The sequence below is a fragment of the Vigna unguiculata genome, chromosome 2 (assembly GCF_037176805.1).
Source record: "Vigna unguiculata cultivar grain cowpea cultivar isolate G323 ecotype 2 chromosome 2, ASM3717680v1, whole genome shotgun sequence".
In the NCBI taxonomy this organism is placed as follows: domain Eukaryota; kingdom Viridiplantae; phylum Streptophyta; class Magnoliopsida; order Fabales; family Fabaceae; genus Vigna; species Vigna unguiculata.
The window spans coordinates 31,032,826-31,057,646 of NC_140793.1; the positions used below are offsets into that span (position 1 = coordinate 31,032,826).

Consider the following 24,821-nt stretch of genomic DNA (forward strand, 5'->3'; position numbering starts at 1 on the left):
AAAGTGTCATTTACAATTTTACCCTTTAAAATTTTTTTTTTTTTAACTTATGTATAATGTCATCAATTTTATTAATGAATTTTATTTTGATATATCTTATTATTTTAATATTACAATTGTACATTTGGTTGTTAGATCAGTGATGAATGTGAACTCACTTTTAGTTTCAAATTAAATATGTGCTATATTTCAAATTTTGTATTTTATATCATTTGATTTTTTCAAATTTATTAATTTTATCACTTTCAATTTTATAAATTTTCAAAAACTTTAAGTAGTGTCTGGACTAGGGAATAAACACGAGGAAGAGTAAGTAAATAAGGAGATAAAGAGAGAATTATGATGTTATTTAGATTAAAATATTTGAAAGGGGAAGATGGAATCTTAAGAAATGTTTTTAAGAGTTTTTAATGATTGATGGGTGTTTTAATAGGTAAAAATATATGATTATTAATTTATATTTGTATAGAAATGTGATAAAAATTTAAATTAAACCGTGAAAATATATTAAAATAAAATTGAAATTACAAAAATAAAATTAAAATCTATAAAAAATAATTGTAGAAATAAATTTTAAATCCATTTTCTTAAATAATAATTTGTATATTATTATTTAAATTATTGTTAACAAAAATGATTTTTTTATAAAAGGATTTGTAAAAGGGATTTATTATTTCTCAAATACATTTATATAAGAATTTGTTAATACACTTTTACTATTCATACATTCATAGACATGTTAGCTTAGATAATACAGTTCTAAATAAAAATTAGGTTAATTTGGTCTTTCACTATGTAATATATCCGTACATTAATGTTCGAATTGATAAAAACATTATCCTGCAAATCTGCTTTTCTAAATTGACTTAAATAATTGAGAACAACCATAATAGTAAGTCTCCTATCTATTTTCAAACACATCCACAGGCAATGGATTCTAGTAAATAAACAAAACTATAAACTTTAATAGTATTTACCATTTAAATTCTAAACTGTATATATATAACAAAAGTTTTTGTTCCGGTGAAATTGAACAAGAAAAATATTATTACAAAAAATTAAATATAAAACATAATTTTGAATACATATTTTATTTAAATAATTAGTAGTATATTTTATTGTATTTTATATGATAATTTTAAACTATTTGATTTATTGACCACAAAATATCTTTATTTTACTTTTTATGATTAAATAAATTATTTTTAAACGATTATATGGCAGAAAATTATATTAAATGTTTGGAGTAGTTGTACAACAAAATAATTTTATTATGCATCGATATAAATATGTCAACAAATTTTGATGACTTATATTTATTTATAGTGATTAATTTTAAAAAATTGCTAAATTATTAGTTGTTAAATTCAATATTTACAAAAATAAATGTAATATTGAGAGATGTTAAACTTTTATATTTAGTATGACATGTGATTATGTTTTGTGTTGTGCAATGTTTTACTTATGTTGTTTTGTTTCTAACTAACTACTCTCTCATCTCATATCTATCTTACACATAGTCTCGAAGGCTTCCCTCTCCCTCCAACCACCACGAGACTACACACCACACACTCATTCATAACAGGGGGTTAGGGCAGGACACCACGCACCCCTTGCGAGCCACCACCACAACATGAAAAATGCAAGTCTTGTCCATCATTGCACAAGAACAAACCACCACCACAAGAGATTGGAGGCTCTCACACAACGTGAAGGAGAGCAACGTCAGTTCCCACAACAACGATGGTTTTGAGAGTGGTGACAACCACTACGAATAAGTTCTTTGGGAAAATCCAGTGCGAGACTAAGAACACACCACGCAAGTCATGTTGAATGTGAAAACTCAATAACAAAATTTCAATTAATTTGTTCCACTACAAGAAAATCTTTTATTAATGACAAATTTGAGTGACAAAAAATAATTAGTCATTATAGTGACTAATTTAAAATCAAATTATAAACTAAAAATTATTGATAACTAAAATAGTTTCAAAAATTATAATTGATCTTTAAATTGGTAACTATAATAGTTTTTAGGTTTAAATGGTCTTTTGGTCCTATTTTGGACGACTTTTTTCACTTTGCTCCTACTTTTGAAAATGTTTTCAGTTTGGTCCTACCTTTCGTAATTTGTTTTCAATCGACTCCTTTTCATTAACTTCGTTTAAATCGTTAACGGAACAGTGCCAGAGCGTGGTAATTTTGTGTGACGTGGATACTGTTCAGTGACGTGTCCGTTTGCACTGTGCTGATCATTTAGTTGAAATTGCGGATTCATTTTAGGGTTTACGTTGGATTAAATTAGGTTTAGGGTTGTTTATGTCGAATTGTGGATTTGGAGGTCGAATTGGGGATTTTGTCGTCGCTCTTTGAAATTCTGGAATTTGGCCTTTCAGATCAATTTCTGTCTTCTTAGTTCGTCGCTCACATCTTTGGACAATCGTTGCGGAGGGAAAAACGTTTTCATCGCGGAGGTATGTCCTGCTTTAGGGTATTATTTTTGGTCAATATTGATTGGGTTTACCCAAGTTCTTTATAGTTTTAGCTGTGCGCACCACTGCAATGTCTCCGCAATCACAAATTGGGGGTGAGCCTCAAACCCTAGAACCACCATGGCAGGAATTGCATGTTCGATGAACCCAGCTATGGCAAGAAGATGAAGATGCCCCACGAGACATTCGTTTTCAGCTGAACTTTAATGGAACCCTAAACCACAATGAACATAAACCTTAAATTTAATTTAAAATCTGGGCTATGACAGTGCAAACGGACATGTCAGTGAACAATATCTACGTCACACAAAATCACCACGCTGGCACTGTTCCGTTAACGATTTAGACGGAGTTAACGAAAAGGAGTCGATTGAAAACAAATTACGAAAGGTAGGACTAAACTGAAAACATTTTCAAAAGTAGGACCAAAGTGAAAAAAGTTGTCCAAAACTAGGACCGAAAGACCATTTAAGCCTAGTTTTTATTATGAATTGGTATCTAAATTTGTCACTAACATTACTTACCTAGGTTTTGACTACCAAAAGAATTGGTCTCTAAATCAGTCTATAATTGGAAAATTGGTCTCTAAACATATTTTTTATCATAATTTTTTTCATTATTTGATAGTTTTCTTGTAATATTTCATAATAGTTAGTTGTGAAACTTAAATCAAACTTAAAATAATATATTATTACTATCTAACTTATGATAATCCATAATATATATAAATACAATAATCTACATTACAAAATAATCAATTATATTTTAGCATAATCAATTAATATTTATATCAATTTTTAAATGACTTTAAAAAATAGTTAAAACTTTTTCCTAATGACATAAAATTAAAATGAAATAGATAATTAAAAATAATTTTATAAATACATTATATATATATATTCAAAATATATATATTTTTCCTTTAACTCATCTCATGTTGTGTTTGCTTTCACTATTCACGCCAGGAAAAGACAAATGCTATATGTGTTTGCTTCTGTTTTTTTACTTGGACTATCTTCTGATACTTAAAACTACGACACAAATTAAATTTGGATGAATTTAATAGAAATTTACCAAAATCAAATCAAAATAAGTGTTAAAATTATCTTAAAATTCACTCAATCTAGACACGTACTACCAGACTTTTATTTCCACTTAGGTCATGGCGAGCGTTGCCTAGTAACGATGCCAAGAATCGAGATCGATTTCTTACTTGTTTTCTGCAGGCAAAATAAAGTCCGAGTAAATTAGATTTTTCAAATTAAACCTTTGGCACATATATTTTCCCTCATTTCCCAAAAAACTAAAAAAATAAATAAATAATGCAAAATATAATTCTACGTGAGCTACCAACTAAGTGGGTAAAAATGAGGTAAGGAAATAATGGATCAAAATATCATTTTTCTAACAAAAACAACTCTTTTATGTTTAAAATCAACATATTTTGATAAACACGGTATTATTTCAATCTGACTGTTTAATATTTTAATGAATAGATACTATTTATTTAACTAGCATAATTTATTTCTCTTGTCCACCTTATTAGCCTTAGAAATAAAAGCTCAAAAGTTTAGAATAAATAATCCAAAAAGAATTTAAAATTAGGTATTAACAACAATAAAAATAATAATAATAACAAAAACATCTTTAAATTAAAATATATAGGTAGGTCTAACTATAGGGTGTTGGATACCTATTTAATTAGCAATTTGGACGATGCACTCGAATGAAAAAACTCTCCTCCTTAAGAACACGAACGTGCCAAGTCTTATTTTCTTTCTGAAAATGTTTTTCATGGGTCCACTGATGCCTGAAATGGAACCAAAAAGAAAGTATATGCAATCGAAAATTTCGATATCATACAGATTGAACTAACTAACTAAACTAAACTACGAGGACAGTTCAACCACCCTTGTCAACTTCAATTAACGAAATACCAGTGAAGTGGACGCGAAGAAAAGAAAGGTTTTGTGATTCTACTAATTTTCTTTTCAAGTTACCCAATTATTACACCACCAAAACCCATTACTAATCACCCTTAAGAGTAGTCCCCTCATCTGTTGCATTAAATGGAGCTTTGTCTTCACACATTCTCTCATACATATCTTACCATCGTTATTAGCAACTTTCTCATTCTATCACGGTTTAGTTTCTTCACAAACTGAGGACAACTCGGCAACTAGTTAGCTCAAGAACAAATATACATTCACTAGAAAAATGGTGATCATGGAACGCACAGAGATTGACACTCGTGCCCCATTCAAGTCTGTTAAAGAAGCAGTTATGTTGTTCGGAGAAAAAGTATTAGTTGGGGAAATTTATGCCAACAAGCTCAAAGAGGTTCTCCCCATTTCTCTCTCTATTCTTTAGTTTTCACCTACTTTCATGTATTTTGTCTTTCTGTATCAATGTATTTACCTTAACTAAAATGTTCTTGTGTCTTAAAAACATGTAAAGTTGAATCCACTTTCTCTTTTACCCTCTACTCGATTCACCAAATCAATCTTATTTTTTCAAATTGTTAGTATAATGATCAAACTACAAACTTTTTCTCCATTCTCTTCTGTCTTATCACTAAGTTACCTTATCGCTCTTTTCAAATTGCAGAAGAAGATGTGTGTAGTTTGTTAATTAATTTTTCTCGTGATCATGCATGTGTCTGGACTGATTAAGATGCAAGTTGAAGGGAGTGCACAAACCAGAGGTGGGGCAATGGCTGCTGAGCTAGAAGAAACAAAGCAAAGTCTTGAGGGAGCCAGAGAAGAAGCTAGCATGCTGGTTCAGCGCATCAAGACCCTGAAGAAGGAACTGGAACAGACAAAGAAAGAACTTGAAGACACAAAAGCAAGGGAGAAAAGGTTGCTGCAGGGACGGGATGATCCAGAGATTGAAGACCTCAAGTTCATTGCAAATGCAACCAATGTGGAAACCAAAACACCAAGCAATGAGGAGAGTGTTGAGTTTCAAAAGAGAAGATATGTGAAATTCGCTAGTCCTCATGCACTTGCTCATGTGATTCCTAACAGGGGTGAATTGCTTGGGAGACCCCCTTCTGTCAAGAAGACTAAGAGGAAGCCATTGATGCCTTTGATAGGATGGCTTTTCTCTAAAAAGAAAGGAAGCCATGAAATTGACTCTCCCAGACCCTGAAAAGTGCTTCTCACCTTCCTAGTTGCCTAACTTGCTTCTGTTCTTGAGTTTTCCACAAACATGTGTTGGGTGCCATCAGTTTTCAGATTAATAATCACCCCTCGTTTTTTTTTTTTCTTTTTTGTGTGTTGTCAACAAGTAAATACAGCACAGAAATCTTTGCTTTTTTATCTGTAGATTTATTTCATTTTGACTAATAGTCATAAGCCCCTTTATCCGTCACGAGTGCTTAGCATACATTAGCCAAAGTCCACTACAAAACCGACACAATATGTTTGCAAGTCTAAAAGCAAAGTTTATTGTGGAAGCACTTTTAACTATTTTATTAAATTTTAACTACAAATTAATTAACTTAAAAAAAAAAAGTAAAGTATTGATGATAAGCACACGCTTGTCATCATTGATAGATTTTATAAGTAATAAAAAAAAAACTTCACCATGAGTCTGAAAACAAGGCCTAGGAAGTTTTCTGCTTGATACCAGGAAACACGTTCCTCCACCACAAAATTGTTATGTACATTTAAGTTAGGTTTTTAACCGATTAAACAGGAGATTAAATATAAATTTAACATAAAATATTATAATCATCAAAGTATGACCAATACATATATCTACAACCACTACAAACTTTACGCATAAATGCTATTAAACATGTCCATTCTTCTAAAACTTTGATAAAAAATATTCAACACAATCTACAACGGAGACTATATACATAATTATTCATCCTTGATCTTCCAAGTTTGATCCTAAAGGGGAAGCCCAAAAATTTTAAAATGAAAAATCATGTACATTCATAACCAGAGGGTGGTTTTGACAGCTGAGGTAGCCCCTCCACCAAACTTAATTGTCTTCGCAGCTTAACAATGTGAGCTTGCACCTAGGACACGGCAACAAAGTCAACAACTGTTAAAAGACTAAACATTTAAAAAAATGCTTTCAAGCTGTAAGACAGAGGGGCCCACATGTGCAACTGGAGTAGTTAAGTTAGTGCTCACTTCATATGCATCCAAAACAATGCCAAACAAATAAAACATTTAGTGAAAACCATGGACTAAATCACTAGGTTTCACCATCCAATAAAAGCCTCCTACACTTTGTGAAAAGATTATCTTGATTAATTGCATATCAGGATCAGTGATTTTAATATATTTACTTTCATATGGTAATCCTCATGGCGCATAAAATAATATTACTTTAAGGAAGAGGAAAAAACGGCTTAACATAGCATATCATCCGCAAGAAACTAATGCAGAATAAAAGCCACTAATAAATCCCTACCATAAAACTGCCAAGTTCAAGAGGCATGGTAGAATAATTTGAATAATAAACAATAACCTGCTGGCGTGCTGCTGCAAGTTTTAAGAGCTCATCCGCCTCGGAGAAGTTCAAGAACCATTGGCTTAGAGAATGATCTTTGGTGTCACCTCTCTCCTTGTCACTCATAGTGTCAATTGGTACTGCATAAACCAAAATAAGGGAAAGCTTAAGGGAATAAGTCTTAAGGGGGAAAATTCGAAATAATAGTAGGAATAGAAATAACATTCAAAGGAAAGTACCAGGACTTGGTAAATTCAAAGCAGCAGGAAGCCTAGGCACATTAACAACAGGATGATTCTGTATACGTGCAAGAAAACCCTCAGAGGGTTCAGGAAAAACAATCTCATTATAAGATTCAACAACTACAGGTTTTTTTGTAGACTGGGGGCCAGATTCATCTTCTGGATATAATTTCAAATGGTGATACCTACAATATCGAAATTCATTAACATAAATTAGTCAAAATAATGTGATCGTAGAAGTACCAAATCCAAGTAATCAGTAGAGAATAAGCCACCGATTTCATTTGTGACATGTATTACTCTTTCTCCTATGAAGTCTCTAAGTAAAACAAACTACTCAAGTAGCCCTAAAAGTATCAGAAATCATGCTAAATAGCATCTCACGTATTAAAACAACCTTCAAATTAATTCTTAAAATGTACTCAAATAGTTCGAGTACGAAATTGATGGTTTATTCAATCAGAAAAGTATGAAGACGTCAAAAGAAGCAACTGAAACTCACAAATCCAACTGTTTTTCACAGACATCACTGTGGAAATAGAGAGTAATGGCTATTTCAAATTCACCCCAACCGCTTTCTGACAATTCAAACGGTGGCGACTCCACAACTCTAGTGGGGTTATTAAAACTAGGATGTAATTGAAACACAACCCGCTTAATCACCACCCCAAGATCTTCATTCGAAGCTCCGCGTACATACACTGTCCATTTGTGTGATTGAGACCTGGTAGCAATGAAGGATTAGAGACTATAGCCAAATCCAGTGACCCAAAAAAGAAAACAAACAACGACCCAACTTACTCACTGGCCTTCCTACCAAGATAGAATGCAATGGTCCCATACACTATCGGGACACAAATTTCAACATCTTTGATCCTCCTGTTCGAATTCTGAACCAAAATAAAAATCTTTAGGGAAAAAATTCGGTACCCAAAACCCAGAAAAGTGGGAAAAAGAAACCAAGAAGGAAAGAATCACGGAGACCTAGAGGAACAATGAGACAGAATTAGGGTTGAAGAAATTAATGATAGAAGCTGAAAAAGGGGTTACCTTCTTGTCGAAATCCTCAGATGGTGTTGCTATTTTGAGGCGAGAGGGTTTAATGGCAGATGCACCATCGTCGGACAAATGCTCACCTTGTCTCTTGAGGGGTAACGGTTGAGAGTGAGACATTTGCCAATTTCAGTGTATTGTTTTTGTTTTCCAAAATTGAGAAAGATACAAGTCAGGAGAATGAAGTTTAGGGTTTTACAGAAATTGGTGGCACTCGTACTGCCTGATTCATAGGACTGGACTATGCCTTGCTTGCTTTGATCCTCGGCAGTTGTTCGGTTTTTTGCGTTACACTTTAAAAAAATAAATAAACCCTGGAATGTTGGCTTTCTCCTGTGCAACAAAATCCAGATATTTTAACTTAACAAAAGAAATCCAAATTTTTTAAGATAGAAAAAAAGAAAGATGAAGAAGAAGAAGAAAGAACTCCTTTTAGAAAAATATAATTAGAGTATTTAGTCTCAATTTACCTTTGGATCACTTAAATAAGTTGTAGTTAGATTTTTATTACATCAAAGTATATATATTTTTATTATTTAACGAGTAATTAATTAAAAATAAAATAATAATACAATCTAATATATATATATATATATATATATATATATATATATAACTATATACAAAGAGAATTCCTGTGTCCACATCTCATAAGACCTTTTATAATTTAATTATTTATTAAATCTTTAAAAATTAACGGTTATTTTTACAAGTTTTTATAAAACTATTTACTTATCTCCTTCTTCTTTCTTCTCTTACTATTCATCAACAATTTTTTTTTTATATTTTCTCCATACATTTTACTTTATTTTTTATAAATATACTTTTATTTTGTTTATTAACTTAATAACATTATAATATCATTAATTATTAATATAATTCAAAAAATGCGTACACACAAGACTATCGCGCATGTGTTTTACGCTAGTTTATATATATATATATATATATATATATATATATATATATATATATATATATATATATATATATATATATAACAATATATAAAGGGATTCCCCTTTTTGTGTCCACTTTTCAAAATACCGATTTTACCTTTTAAATACAATAATTTATTAAATTTTAAAAAATTAACCGTTACTTTTACAAATTTTTTATAAAATCAGATATCTCTACTTCTTTTCTTCTTCTTTATTTATCAATGATTATTCTTTTATCTGTTCTGATATATTTCACTTTATTTTTAATAAATATAATTTTAATATATATTAACTTAATAACATTATAATATTATCACCTACTAATATAATATCACACATATTTAAAAAATGCATACACACAGGCGCTATCGCGCCTGTGTTACGGTATTTATATATATATATATATATATAGTATTAAAAAACATTAACGTTCTCGTTACTTTTAAAAAATAAATATATAGTCATTAAAATAAAAAGTTGTTTTTTATTCAATTTATTATATAAATTAGAGTAAACATAGGCACGATAGCGCCTGCGTGTACATATCTTTTTAATATGTATGATATTATATTAGTAGTTGATGATATTGATGTATGGAGAAATAAAGTGAAATGCATAGAGAAAATATGAAAAAATAACTATTGATGAATAGAAGAAAAAAGAAGAAAGAGATAAATAAATAGTTTTATAAAAACTTATAAAAGTAACAGTTAATTTTTTAAAATTTAACAAATAATTATACTGTAAAGGGTAAAGGAATTATGAAAAGTGGACACAAAATAGAGAATCCTCTTTGTATATAGGTATAGATAAATTATTTTTATAAAAATAATTTTAGAAAAATTATGAGATCGTTATTTAAAAAAAAAAGATTATTTAGTTATTTTGAAATAAGAAGTTGTCCAATTATTTATTTTATTAAATAAATAAATACATTTTTTTTCATTTTATATTAAAGGATGATACCTTATTTATGAAAAGGTGGAGATAAGATAAATGGAATGCAATCCAACTCAGAAACAGTTTAGTGACGTTAAAGTTAGATATAAAATTACGTATTAAGATAATATTAATATCATTTAAAGTCTACAGTAATCTATTCAAGTGTATCACAATTACTGTTCACTATATTACTTCACTAAAATTGCTTACAAATATATAATATGTAATATTTTCATCCTTTGATTTAAAGATTAATAAATCAAATTAAAATACTTTATAAAATATAAAACTAAAATCAATTAGTGTGGATATTGATTTCAAGTTTTTACACAAATCGTAACTCATAAATCATCGAAAATCGACGAAAGTGAATATCAGTGTCACTCACAATCAAATCACTCTCCTTAAACATGACATTCCTAATGTGAACATAGTATAAAGAACTTAAAAGATGATCAAATTTAAACCTAGAAGAATGCTCTAGGACCCACATCTACCCAATCATACCTGGGTGAACCTTCCTCACTGCTACCAACAACAACCGTCGTGGAAGGACCAGTTATTTCACCTTCAATGACAATCACACCCTCGACAAGAGGTTGATCAACAACTTGAGGTAGAGACTGAGTGACCATTAGGGGTTGTTCGACTTTGAACCTAGTTGGTGACTTCACCATCGACTGAGACACTTTAATATGACTACTTTCGGAAAAACCTTGAGGTGACCCCGACTTTGAGGTGTCTAAACTTATTACTTTAAAATTCGGGACCAAACCTTAGGGATAGTATCTGACATAAAAAAGAAATTCGTTTATCTCAAACTTGAAGTAGAAAAAACGAACAACCGAATGTCAACCGAGAACCACAAGAAAAGGTTATCCTATACAAGCATTCAACCGAGGACACAATTGTCAGAGACGACCTCTTGGCTAGAGGATGACACCAAGGAAGGTCAATTTTCGGTAACCAAAATATAGGATTAAAATAGAGAAAAGGATTAACAAAACATAAACAGTACTAAGCATGATTAAGATATTATTGGGCCTATGCTAATTCGTGAATAGTATTAGGCCCACAAGGTAACCCTATAAGAGTGAGTAGTAAAGTAAGATTTTTAGACTCCTTCATAATTCTAACAACCTATTTGTGAAAAACTAACTTAAACATCAGAATATCTTCAGCAAGTACAACCGCTTCCTATGCCGAAGACCGAATAAAGGAGAATCTAAGCCAAAGATCGAATAGAGTAGAATTTGAGAAAAAAGAATTCGAGAAAAAAACTGAGACTGCTACAATACAACAAAGAGAAAAGTGGAAGAGTGGTCTTGTGGGATTTACTGGGTTTTGTAAGAACATCTTTCATATCAAATAGAAAGTCAAAGATAAAATCTTACTTTGTTTGATGAGTTTTATGACATTTTTCCAACCTTCTTCGTATTTCTAGGAAACAAACAGAATTAGGATAAAATGAAATTAATTAGTTTTTAGCTTAATTTCAAAATACTTGTATCAAAATTTCCAAGCTCTTGATCTTTGTCCCATAACTATGTGACAAACTGGAACACTTCAACCTTTCGGCGATGTTCATGCGTTTTTATGTTTCCTCTAATGCCGAAGTCACGAGTTTCAATGTTCTGGTGCAACGCGTTGGGTTGCGAATTGAGTTTTTTTAGCTGCAACGTGAGACAGAGTGATAGATACAATGACATTGATGCACTCATTTGACGCCAAGGGCATGATTCTCACGCATGGAAATCAGTCCTTGTCCCATTGATGATTATTTGGCTATGGAGATCCTCAACATGTTGCTTTGCCTTCACCTAATGTTTCACTTGTTCCGATTGATACTTAGTTGTACGTGATAGTGTTGGACATTCAACAATTCCACATTTGAATATATATACATAAGATAGACTTATAATGAATCTAAATATCATTTTAGAAGTCAAATTTGTAAATAAAATAACATAAATATCTTGTTTTAAGATCACGATATAACTAAAATTGAAATTAGAAAACTAATACAGAGAAATTAAAAACTAAAAACCACTCCAAATTACTCCTTTTGTTCTTTACTGAAGTTTTAGTATTTATAATATCAATCTACTTCGAGTTTTAACAGTTTACTGATGTGAGGTTAGGATTCAGGCTCAACGTATTTGGAGCAACGAGACACCCCATTCTCATTTTTTTTTTCTTCCCGTGAAAGAGCACGCTAAGTTTACATTCCAAGCACAAGTATCTTCTGTATTCAACCTTAACAACAATAAATGGCACCAGAAAATAAAACCAAGGCATTAATGATGTTTATGGATAAGCTTTGTTTAATGCCTCTTCTGGACGAGAGGACCTTGATCAAGTTTTTTATCCAGTGAAGCTTTCATTTTAGATGTGCCTTCATTGGTCAGCATAAAGCAACCGTCCCTAACGTGCTATGGCATTTACATGTTTGAAGCACTTAAGGCCATTACCTTACATTGTTCATTCAATGCAAGAAGTTGAGCCTCTTTCTTGTCAAGCAGTGCACTCAACCTGACATTCTCTTGCATAAGTTTCTGAACTTCAGCCTCTTTCTGCATCTTCTCACCCTCTAATTGTGTAGTCTTTGCAACTAGCCTGCTCCAGAGGAACATAAGGCCATAAGAAATGAATGTAGATATCAGAGGTACAAATGAACATTTTACATCACAATTGAAATGAATGTTTAACCAGTTCACAAAAAATGCAGCAGGAACTATACTGAAGACACGTGATAATATTGTTCATATCAAATAATATACTTACTTTTCAAACAGCCTCTCAATAGTTCGAAATTGTTTCTCCGAAGAAAGCAAGGTTTCTCTTACTGTGATTAGACCACTAACGTATGATTTCAGAGACTCAAATTCTCGCTTCACTCTAGAAAGTTCTTCTTCATTTTCAGCAGCTCGTTCTCTCTGTCTGGTTGTTTCTTCCACCAAGTCCTCAACTCTCTGCCGCATTTCATTTAGAATACTATTTGTATTCAAAGCAAAACGCTCCATTTCCTCTAATTTCATAGACACGTTCTCTAACTGTGTAGACTTCCGCTTAATTTCTTCCTGGCTGACACTTACTTTTCCCTTTTCTATTGCAGTTTCTGACTCAGCCAAGAAAACTCTTTTGACAAGGGCTTCCATCACATCTGCAACCATTTGTACAGACTTGAGTATCTCTCCTATATAAGCCGCATCTTGTTCGTCAAAGGAACCATGCTGATGGCTAATTTCCATCCAAGATTCTTCATCTGCGTCATCAAATGAAGAAAGGTCAACATTGCTGGACCAACCTGATAATGGTATCCCATTTTTGTCAACAAAGCCTACCCCCTCTATTTGTTTGATGCCACAAGCTGTATGGGCTAGATGAGGAACAGCCATGAGCCTAGCTTTTGATTTCAAGTAAGTCAACAATGTAGAAGCAGTCTTCACTCTTTGCCAAAGAACCCTCAATTCCTTTTTTCCTTCTCCATCTGAACCATGATTGCAAGCCTTTCCCTCTGTAAGTTCTGTCTGCAATACATCTACTTCGGATTGGCTTCCTGAAATCTCTTGCTTCCATGTTTCATGTGATTCACTCATCTCGGACTTCACATCTAACAGGTCAGCATTTTCATCTGTTGCCATGCCCTGTTCAATGTTTCACAGAAATGTCAAGAGCACAATATACATGGAGGATATGTATTGTGATACAAATAAGCTAACAAAGGCCAATATTTCATCGTATGAAACCTTTGGCAAAGCTCCACCAAAGAGTAATCTGGAAGATACTATCAGTTATCTTAAAGTGATTATATAACTAGAAGGATGCAGCACAGCAAGTTCAAACACATATTAAAACAAAGCAAACAAAGGTAAATCCAATTGTGCTTTATTAAGATACATGTCGGCCAGTGTCCTCATTTCAAACACAAGTACCAGGAATACGCCCAACAACTTTAACATGTTTAAAAATAATGTCTCCGGGAAAGCAACAAGAAGCACAAAATCTATATACTTTGCTTGTTTGAAGCTTCAGAAAGTTAATAGCATCCACCTATCTATACCAACTAGAAGTACTAAAATATTGTAATCCAAATAAAAGACAAACCTCTTGGAATCACACTTCTACGTCACGCATTAACTGGTTTGCAATGGTTTATGTCTTCAACTTACAGAACAGACAAACAGTTAACTCAACCCATGTTTTTGGATAAAGAGACACTACCATTACTTTTCAAGCTAGATCTCTCTGACAGAGAAAACCTTCAAGCGGGAAAAAAATAATAATTAACAGACAAATAAAAAAAAATAGTGTTTCTGACACTATAAAGCAGCCGGAAAAACACAATTAACCTTAACACAACCAGCTGTTAACTCCTGTGAGCTCTAACCTCGAAAAACATTTGCCACTCTCTCTCTCTCTCTCTCTCTCTCTCTCTCTCTCTCTCTCTCTCTCCTTTTTACTTAAAATTAACTAAAGCTTGGATTTTAAGCTGTAGCCAATTCAGCATAGTTTGGTGAGCAACACAAGCACCGCCCAGGATCAAAGCAGCACGTCGAATTGTTAACCAAACAAAATGAACTAAGAAAACAAAACTCTGAACAATCTCATGGTAGGAAAAGAATCCATACGTATTTCAAAAAACAAAAGATCTCACCCCTTTCTCTAAACAGATCTTATAGTGGAAGGGGGAAAAAAATCAAATTTTTACCCCAACCCATAACCAAAGGAACAAAGTTGAGACCGAATATCCCCTAAAAAGAGCAAAACAGGAAATTGCATGCTTAAAGATAACAAAAGTGATTACAATTGTGGAATCTGGTAAAAGGGGATAAAAGTAGAAGAAAACAATCAAGCAAATAAGAAGGTAAGAGGAGCACCTTCTTTGAGAGGAAAAAGTGAGGATCGGTTGAGTGGAATGAATATTACAGGTCTGAGTTGGATCGTGTTCTCACCAAGTCTTCCTCTCACTTACATGAAAACGAAAAAGAAAGGCGATGAGAACCAGAATCTGCTGTCCGCAACAGTTTGCTGCTTTACCTTAGAAAATGTTTTTTTTTTCTTACTTCCTTAAAATGAAAGTAAATTGGATGATAAATTTTAGTATACGATGTTTCTTGATCTTTTTAACTATTATTTTATTGATTTATAATAACTTATTTCATACTAAACAATAATAATTATTAAAATTTTTATAAAATTAATACGACATTATGGATAATAACTTATCCATGATGTATTTTAAATTTTATACCTTTATCATGTTTTTAGTCTATAATAATGTATTTTCTTATTTATAAAATGAGCTAAGTTTAAAATTTAAAAGTAATTATTCGAATATTATAAACAAAAATAGTTTTCCAAGTGCTACATCTTTTAAAAAAAATAGTACGTAACGTCAAGGCTTAATCATAAAGTAGTTTTGATAGCTAAAAGCTAACTACACCAAAACATTGGTTCCTTGCCTCTGCTTTGCTTAGCGAACAAACTTTACATTATTTATTCATCACATAATTCTCTCTAAAATTTGAAGATGCTTCTAATGCTTAAAAATAAAATATTTAGCCTCATAAATGTAAATATTCATTCTACACAATTATGCATCGTATTCAAGTCCAACATTTTTTAACAGATTTTTTTAGTAATATCTTTTACTAACATTAAAAATATATTGATATTAAAATATTATAATTTTTTTAATATATTTTAAAATATCGAAATTAGTATTATTTAATATGTTTTGAAAGCAAAACCAAAAAACCTATCATAAAATTCAAAGTCTTTTTTTTCACCATGAGTAGTAACCTCTTTGTTTTTAATGAATAATTTCCTTTTAACCTTTTTCTCACGTTCCATTGTATTTACTCAATAAAACCAAATTTAATGAAAATCAATACATGAGAAACATGATTATCTTTTAATCTTGAAAAAAAATAGCATAAAAAATGTATATTATGACAACTTAAGTGTGTTTTTTTATTATACAAACAATTATAGGAAATATACTTTCTTTTTTGCTTTTTGTTATTAACAATTTTTTCTTACCTTTTTTTTTTCACTCCCACCATTGTTTTATCTATAGAAGCATCGAAAAGTTATCTGCAATTCAACCAAGCTTTTATCTGTATTTTCCTTGTTGTTGAATGAAAACTGGGTGGATGCTTTTTTAAGATCTAAGTCGATTGAAAAGAATGGAACTATATGTTGAGGCCCATTGTGGTATGACTTTCATCCATTACAAAAATCGTTTTAGACTTTTTGCTATATTATTTTTTATAAGTTGAAATATTATCAGTAATATTTTGATTCAGTTAAGCTTTTTTAATCATATTTTCTATACAATGAGTATTCAAAAATTTTATATCTTTTAATTTTGTGTTGTTTATTTACTTTTTCTAATTAATGATGTGCTTACTTGTTGAAAAAATGTTAAGTTTTCTATTAATATAAAATAGAAATAATTTTTATTATTTATCTTAGGGTTAAATATGATTTTGGTTCCTTAACTTTCAATGAATTTTGAAATTAGTCAATTTCGAAACATTTAACTAATTTAGTCATTCATCTTTTAAAATATGTGGATTTAGTATTTTTAATAAAATGTTGTTAAATTTATTTGACATTTTAAACGCGTTTCATAATAGTATTTGACTTCACATTAAAAGAAAAATATGTCAAACAATATAAACAACTTAAATACAATCTTAAAATACGTATGAAACATCAAATAAACCTAACAAAATTGGATTAAAATGACTAAATCCACATATTTCGATAAATGAAAGACTAAATTGATCCAAAATTTTAAAATAAACTAATTTTAAAATTCACTAAAAATTAAGAGATCAAAAATATATTTAACTCTTTTCATTAAATATTTGTTTTGGATAACGAGGTTTAACACTGTTATCGTTTATTTCAAAACAAAAGTTAATCATGATACGTTAGTCATTTGAATGGGCTTTTTACAGTTGTGGATTTGATTTGTCCCATGGTAGCCTCATTTATGAAATGCAACAGCTTCTGAATCTACTTACCTGATATGTTTAATATATTATAAGTTAAACTACACTATAATTTTTATTAGAATAACTTGAAAGTATGTATAGGGTAAAAAAATATTATTTCTCATAATCATTTTAAAAACCATACATAAAAAGATTTCTAACTAATTTATTGTGAAAAAAAATTATAGTAATACGTTAAAATCAAACACTTATTTTGTTTAAATAACATTTTACTTTATCATTTTTTTAATTATTCGTATTATCATTTAAGTTTTTTTTTTCATACAAAATATAAGAGAAATTTGTCTTAGTGAAAGGCATTCCCAATAAGAAAAAAAATTAGCTCGATAAATTCTAAATTTATTGAGTTAAATTCTAAATTAATAATTAAAAAAAATTCTAAATTTAACTCAATTTTATCAATTCGATTTTATAAAATAAAATTCAAACTCATATATATATATATATATATATATATATATATATTACATCTTCTTACCTTAAAATATATACATATTATAGTAAAAATGTAACTAAATATTAACGGACAGTCTGAGAATATATAATACAGTAATAATAAATATTAAATAAAATAAATTTGGAATGATTTTAATAATACCTATAAGTAGTGAAGAATAATTAATTGTAACAATTAGGGAGAATGTAATGATGCATTGCAAGCAAGTATGTCTCGGGGACAACAATTGAAAATTCAGCTCGATGAATGTCTGAAAATCTGATACATGACTAGACTTTTCAATGTTTTCATCAATCGGAAAAGGAATCTGCAGAGGATGTTATAAAATAAATAAAATCTAATTAATATTCACAGAAAAAAGAATAAAAACTTAGTACAAGAAGAAAGCCCACGCGCATGGGTCCATTCATGATGTCAAGTGTTTACAAATGCTAAAAACATATCAAGGTAATTACAGTTATGAAATTGTCTAAACTTCAACTTATCACCTAATTAGATAATAGAGACTATTTTTAGGGATCACACATTTTAATTTAGGAAAGGAATTTTAAGCTGACTAAATAATCTTAATAAAAAACCTAGTTAAAATTTCGATACTATATTATATACAATTGAGCTAAATATGAAATTAGCTGGTGGATAGGTGACAAAGAATAAGCTCTGTGCTGTTATAGCCATTTTATTGAAAAGAGAGAGTAAATCTTTAACTTTTTATACAACCAATAACGATATAAAAAAGTAATCTCACATTTTATTTTTTCTACCATTTTATTGAAAAAAAATAAATCTTTAACTTTTTATACAATCAATAACGATCTAAAAAAAATAACCTCACTTATTATTAATTACATCTCTTTCTAATCTTCATTTATTTCATAGTCGGCATTTTTATTTATGAACAATATCATAGGATCTATAACTTCAAATTTCACTGGGCAAACCTAAATATCTATCATGATATTTTTATCAACTTCTAAAATTCATTTTTTTATAAATATTTTTAACAGGTAAAAATAAGAAGAAAAATGAAATGATTTTTTTATAACTTAAAAATTAATTTTTGCATAATTTAATTTATATAAATTCTCTATGTGAGATTTTATAATGCTTTCAACTTTTGCACATGAAAATTAAAAATCTTCATTTGGTTCTCATACATATACCTGGTTGTGTGGAAACAAACCTTATCAAATATAATTACCACAACTTTTTAAAAATAATTATACGCACATCTTAAGAATTTACATATTGATTTGAATCTTTTCCACTCTAGTCTATAAGTAGTTCTCTTTCTCTTGTAATTAAATATCCTCCAAAGTGATTATAAAATCCGTATGGTGATGTAAAAGCATATAACAGGTTTGTATTTAGTTATATATTTTTATATATTATAAATTAGTTTAAACTTATATATGGTGTATTGAGAAAATTGTTGAATTTTGAATGATAGACTGAAGAATTGTGGTTTAGGTAAGACAGTTTGGGTATATCGTGTTCACTACCTCTGCTGCTGGCATCATGGATCGTGAAGAAACTTATAGGAGGAAGAATGTTGGTGGGAAGTGCTTGGTTTCTTTTACTAGTCCAGTTTACTTTGAAAGATTTTATGTTGATTTCTTAAACTCAAATGTTGAATCTTAGACATGTAGTTTTTACTGAGTATAGCATAGCATAGCAGGAGATGCTTTGTTTGTTTGCAGAACCAAAATCATATCACAAAAAACCAGCATTTATGAAAGCAACTATTTCCTACAGAAGCTTGAGAAAATATTACGTGGGGATTTGAATGTTGATGGTGGAGAATATATAGGAAGAAAATGAAAAGGGTTGTGTGAGTAGGAGTTTACTCTATATGGTTGCAAAGTGAGTGTGTGTAATAAGGAAAGAAGAAAAGCAAAAAGAAAATGAGAGCAGTAGTAGAAGTAGAAGGCTAAAGAGAGAGATCTTTGTGATGTATGTTTGGAGATTCGGGTAGAAAATTAGTGCAAAAGAAGATGATTACCCGTAAGACTAGGGTGTGTACCACTGCGGCTGTGAGCTCTCTCTAGCTTATGAGGTAAGCAGTTTCAGGATTTTGGAGGAGAGAGAGAGAGAGACTGGCTTGGAAAATCAAGTGTTGCTGCTAAATCTAAATCAAAGAGAACAAGAAAATGTGAGTGACCATTTAAAAATAAAATGAAGAAGAAAGAAGAACAAAGTGTGTGTGTGCGTGAGAGAGATTGCCATGTAAATGCATGATAAGGAAAGCCAAATCTCATGATGGCGGTGTCAAAATCAAGCAAATTATGCAATCTGAAAAAGTTGAAACATAGAGACACGTACACCAAGGATTGAATAAGGTTCAAATCAGTAGTATATTGTTTCCAATGTTTTTGTTTTGTATCAAACATCAAATGAACCAGACTGTTACAACAGAATGAGTTCAGAAAGGAAAGATTGAATAGTTCCATCCACACTAGTTTCCCTGATTGGTTCGTTTTTATGTAAAACTTGTACAATGGTACTATTTTACTGTAGAGTTATATGCACGAGAGGGAACCCAAAAAGCACTGTCCACTTCTTCTCTTTTCATTTCCCTACATATATATATATATATATACATAATTATTTTTTTTTGAACTTTGGAGTTACATATGTATAACTATAATGTCCCAAGAGAAGCATATGTACGCACCCAGGCATGACATGACCCAGTTCATCAGTACATAAGATTATGGACATCAACAACTGTGTTGTGTTGTGGATAATTTATTTTATTTTATTTATTAATTTAATGGAGAGTGAAAGTAGTTCTAGAAATCTGCAATGTTGCAGAAGAAAATGAATTTTGTGTGTGGTTGAGGATTAATAAGTTGAAAGGTACATATAACCAAAACAGAGTTTGAGAAGAAGGGTTTTACTTTATTTTTCTGTTTTTGGTGACTGCTGTTGTGTTGAAAGTGCAGGCATGCGAAGAAAGAATTAGAAAAGAGCTTTTAGGATATCCCTTTTCTCTCAACACTGTATATTTTGAAAATCTTTGTCACATAGGGTATAGTCTTCATTGCACACGCATCATCTACTTCACAAAGTACAACTTCAAAACTTCTACTTCTCATATGAGTTTATGAAAATTATAAAAAGCAAAAATGAAAAACAGAAAATTTTTAATGTATTGGTTGGGAATGATGAGAAGTTGAGAAATACATTTTTGCACTCCCTCCATGTCCACAAACATGAACATAATGTACATAACATGCTTGTTCTTATAAGTACATAATATCTCGGTAACTTACAACATTTCTCACTATAAAACGATATATTCAAGTAGTTAAAAGATGCATTAGATTTAGTTTCATATGTGTATGACTATAAACACTAAAAGAAAATAAAAAAAATGTATTGGAAGTGTTTCTCAATTAAAATTATTAAAACAACTTTTTTTTTGTCAAATTCTAAATCAAGAATTATAATAGACTTCTAAAAGAATTTAATATTATTAAATTCAAAACATGTAAACGCATAGGGGTTTTTAAAATATAGAATATGATTTTACATAATTTACTTTATAAAAAATATTAAAATATCCACTTACTATTTAAGAATATACTTTTAAGAAAAAAAAAATTAATATATTTATTAAATTTTATATAAATATTTTAGTTATAAAATTAAATAATAATAATATTAAACCAAGTTTTTTTTTACATTTACAAAACTACACATTTAAAAGAAAAAAAAAATCTATACATTTTGTCTTATTTTTTGGTAAAACCTATAATTTTGAATTTATATAAGAAGGATATAGAAAGTTAGTAATAAACATTATAAATAGAATTTGATGTTAAAGTTTATAATTAACAATTAATTTGAATAATGATTAAAATATATTTATTTATGTAGATGTTGATAGAAGTACAAAATATCTTGATAGGTTTAGAGTAGAGTTTTGTACATAGTATATAAAAATGTGGGTAGGGGCCATTTTGTGATATCTCTCTCCATGAAAAGAAGAACCTATTGAACTCCCAAATGACAACCCGCATCATTCCATTCCATTCCATTCCATTGCCATTCATTCATTCTTTCATTCAGAACATCTACTTTTCTACTTTTTTGCTTTCCTTCCATCCAATATATCATTTCATATTTTTCTACCTTTTTCTGTATTTCATTATACCTGGTCATGCCTTTTCGTCCAAGTAATTCCTGATAGTACCCTCACTTTCTAAGCTCTCTTTTGTCCCTTCCCTTTTTATGAACACCACTCTGTCAACCTCAGTCCTTATCTCCCAGATATTTTTTCTGATTTTCTCTCTTTATCACTCCATGTACTATGTGCCTGTGCCTCCTGTGCCTCCTCATCTATTATCTCACACCTATTATAATAACTTCATATCATCTTCATTCCAATTCCATCCCATTCTATTCATGCACTCTCCCTCCTCACTTCACCTACCTCTCTATCCAACAACAACAACAAACAACATTGTTTTTTGTTCTTTGTTCTTTGTTCGGTTCCCTTTGTTTTGTTTTGTTTCCAGTACTCCATGATGGAACCTCAACAACCACAAGGGAGCCAACCAAACGAGGAGGGTGGCAGTGGAAAAGGGGGCTTTCTGAGCAGGCAAAGTAGTACACGGTGGACTCCCACCACCGACCAGATAAGAATATTGAAGGACCTTTACTACAACAATGGAATTAGATCCCCAAGTGCAGAACAGATTCAGAGGATCTCTGCTAGGCTGAGGCAGTACGGTAAGATTGAAGGCAAGAATGTCTTTTATTGGTTCCAGAACCACAAAGCTCGAGAAAGGCAGAAGAAAAGGTTCACTTCTGATAATGTCCCCATGCAAAGACCTCCTGCCCCAACTAATGCTGCTCCTTGGAAACCTGATCATGATCCTCCTATTCATACCCACTATTCTAACATTTCTTCCACAGGGATCTCTTCTGCATCATCTTCTTCCGTTGAGATGATTACTGTCGCTCAGATGGGGAATTACGGCTATGGTTCTGTTCCCATGGAGAAAAGTTTTAGGGTAAGTTATAAAACTTTGGATTTTACATATTACCCTCATGAACTTTCTGTATTTTTTACCCTCCTACCCTTGTTCATCATTGCACATGATGCATTAAAATAGAAAGTTCCATTAAAGGAAGAACCTACCCCACTCATCTCTTCAATCTTCTAAAACGACAAGGCAAAAACATTTTCATGAAATAAAAGCTACATTTCTGTTGAAGCCAGGAACTTACAGCATTCAAAGTTCAAACAGTACCTCACCAGCTCATAACTAATTACCTGATTTAGAGAAATGTTTTGCACAAAGAGCTAAACTAAGTGCTCTAAGTGTTTGTTAATTCTTCATTTGTTTTGAACCATTATAGTTTTTTTCAGGACTGTTCAATATCTGCTGGGGGTAGCAGTGGCCATGTTGGAATAAACCACAACTTGGGATGGGTTGGCGTGGATCCTTATTCCTCACCCTATGCCAACTTCTTTGGCAAAATAAGGCCAACTGAAGAAACCCTGGAAGAAGAAGAACAAGAAGAGGATGGTGCTGCTGAGATTGAAACTCTTCCTTTATTTCCTATGCACGGTGAGGACATTCATGGCTATTGCAACCTCAAGTCTAATAACTCTTACAACTACGATGGAAACGGCTGGTATCATTCTGAAGACGGCTTCAAGAATGGTTCTCGTGCTTCTTTGGAGCTCAGTCTCAATTCCTACACTCGCAGATCTCCAGATTTAGCTTAAGTATCATATATATGTACACACTCAACTCAACTCAACTTAGTAATTATTATAATTATAAGAAGATGATAACATTTCCTGATTAGTTATCATGTTAAGATTAACTGTAGTTATTAATGTCTGTGTGGCTGTTTAGTCAGTTATGTTTTATGTTTAATGAGTGGACAAATGTAATGATCTCTAATTGTGTTCAGTGAGCAGTTCCCAAACTGACACATGTCATGAGCAGGGAACTTAATGGACTGACACTGACTAATTAATCATAGTTATCTTATTTTGTCCATCTTCCCAAACATTCTTTCATTAATTTGCTAATTGAAATGATTGGCTTTTGAACAACAATAATTAATAATAGTGATGATGGAAGATAAGCTTATCTGAAACTGACCATACATAAAACAAACATAAAACCAAGAACAATATTTAATCACATGCATGCAGCTATAGACTCTCACCATATTGTCATGTACTTTGACCTTGAATCCTGAGATTTTTTATGAATAAATGATGCAATAATGACTTAAGTATCATTGTTTTTAACGTTCCTCATTACTCAATTGTTTTGCTCTTGAAGCAACAAATATTGCCTTGTTCACAGTATTAATTTCTTCATCTTCCCCAACTTCAATATAACACATTTGTTGGGGTTAATAGAACGTTGTCCTCGTTTATTCTACAGAAAGTAGCATGTTCAGGTAACTATAAAATTTGAACAGAAACAAATACAACGTTGATGAAAAATTGGATTTCTTTATCGATTGGAAGTTTTATTCCTATTGTTTTCTCAATTTTCACATTGAATTTGAATTAATGTGATTCTTTTTATCATCAAAATATTACAGTTTGTCAAAAAGAATATGAATTAAAATATGAACAATAGATTCGAGTGTATGCATATAAGTAACCTAAACAGTTTGTTCTTTTCACAAATCTGAAAAATTATAGATTCCAAACAATAACATTATTTATATTTATAATTAAGTAACTACAATATATGAAAAAACGAATAAAGCTGATTTGATGATTGTATTCGGTGGAAATATTTTTTACACAACTGGTTTATATGAACAACACTGAAGAAGGAAGACATTAAAAAAAATACCAGTGATAAAAATATAAAGTAATTACAAAAACTTCCTTAACATTATTGGTACAAATTAGTTATTGCCTTTCTTACTTTTTTTTCATATGTGTGTTTTCTAGAAATATTATAGTAGGATATACATTATCGAGCACATAACTCTATATTTTTACAATATTTCTTATTAATGTTACAGTGAGAAACTATATTTTTCTCCTGACAAATGATGTTTCTTAGAATTTCTTGTTTAGCAATGAACATAAACTACTTTGCACAGTGTTACTCTATAGTTTATGTATTTACCTATGATGAAAATTCATTAGAGGAAAAATGAACATATTATACGTATTTAAGGTTCCAAGAGTTTTAATCATT

The 24,821-nt window shown here is 30.7% G+C and overlaps 4 protein-coding genes across 6 annotated transcripts; 2 read left to right on the forward strand and 2 right to left on the reverse strand.

Annotated features, from left to right (window-relative positions):
- Window positions 1–4,549: 4,549 nt before the first annotated feature.
- On the forward strand, window positions 4,550–5,864 carry LOC114174125 (WEB family protein (DUF827)). The gene is given in 3 exon segments (XM_028058887.2): window positions 4,550–4,832; window positions 5,166–5,636; window positions 5,638–5,864. Coding segments are annotated over 3 exon segments (621 nt in total). The 5' UTR covers window positions 4,550–4,709; the 3' UTR covers window positions 5,665–5,864.
- Window positions 5,865–6,202: 338 nt separating this feature from the next.
- Window positions 6,203–8,597, reverse strand: LOC114170853 (transcription initiation factor TFIID subunit 14b-like). Of its 2 annotated transcripts, XM_028056313.2 has the most exons (7): window positions 8,457–8,597; window positions 8,255–8,347; window positions 8,006–8,094; window positions 7,707–7,928; window positions 7,202–7,389; window positions 6,981–7,102; window positions 6,203–6,522 (listed from the first exon to the last, which is right to left on the reverse strand). In XM_028056313.2, the coding sequence occupies exons 1-7, from the start codon at window positions 8,487–8,489 to the stop codon at window positions 6,427–6,429; spliced, it is 843 nt and encodes a 280-aa protein (XP_027912114.2). In that variant the 5' UTR covers window positions 8,490–8,597; the 3' UTR covers window positions 6,203–6,426. The 2 variants fall into 2 exon arrangements, with proteins under 2 accessions (XP_027912114.2, XP_085525672.1); XM_085669546.1 differs by having other exon boundaries at window positions 8,255–8,577.
- A 3,701-nt stretch (window positions 8,598–12,298) lies between these two features.
- On the reverse strand, window positions 12,299–15,215 carry LOC114174177 (uncharacterized). Of its 2 annotated transcripts, XM_028058960.2 has the most exons (4): window positions 15,021–15,202; window positions 14,248–14,402; window positions 12,925–13,787; window positions 12,299–12,756 (listed from the first exon to the last, which is right to left on the reverse strand). In XM_028058960.2, exons 3-4 carry the CDS (start codon window positions 13,782–13,784, stop codon window positions 12,582–12,584), a joined length of 1,035 nt encoding a protein of 344 aa, XP_027914761.2. In that variant the 5' UTR covers window positions 13,785–13,787; window positions 14,248–14,402; window positions 15,021–15,202; the 3' UTR covers window positions 12,299–12,581. The 2 variants fall into 2 exon arrangements, with proteins under 2 accessions (XP_027914761.2, XP_027914762.2); XM_028058961.2 differs by lacking the exon at window positions 14,248–14,402 and having other exon boundaries at window positions 15,021–15,215.
- A 6,822-nt stretch (window positions 15,216–22,037) lies between these two features.
- On the forward strand, window positions 22,038–23,439 carry WUS (Homeodomain-like superfamily protein). Its single transcript, XM_028059445.2, has 2 exons — window positions 22,038–22,646; window positions 23,006–23,439. Exons 1-2 carry the CDS (start codon window positions 22,155–22,157, stop codon window positions 23,366–23,368), a joined length of 855 nt encoding a protein of 284 aa, XP_027915246.2. The 5' UTR covers window positions 22,038–22,154; the 3' UTR covers window positions 23,369–23,439.
- The last annotated feature ends 1,382 nt before the right edge of the window (window positions 23,440–24,821 follow it).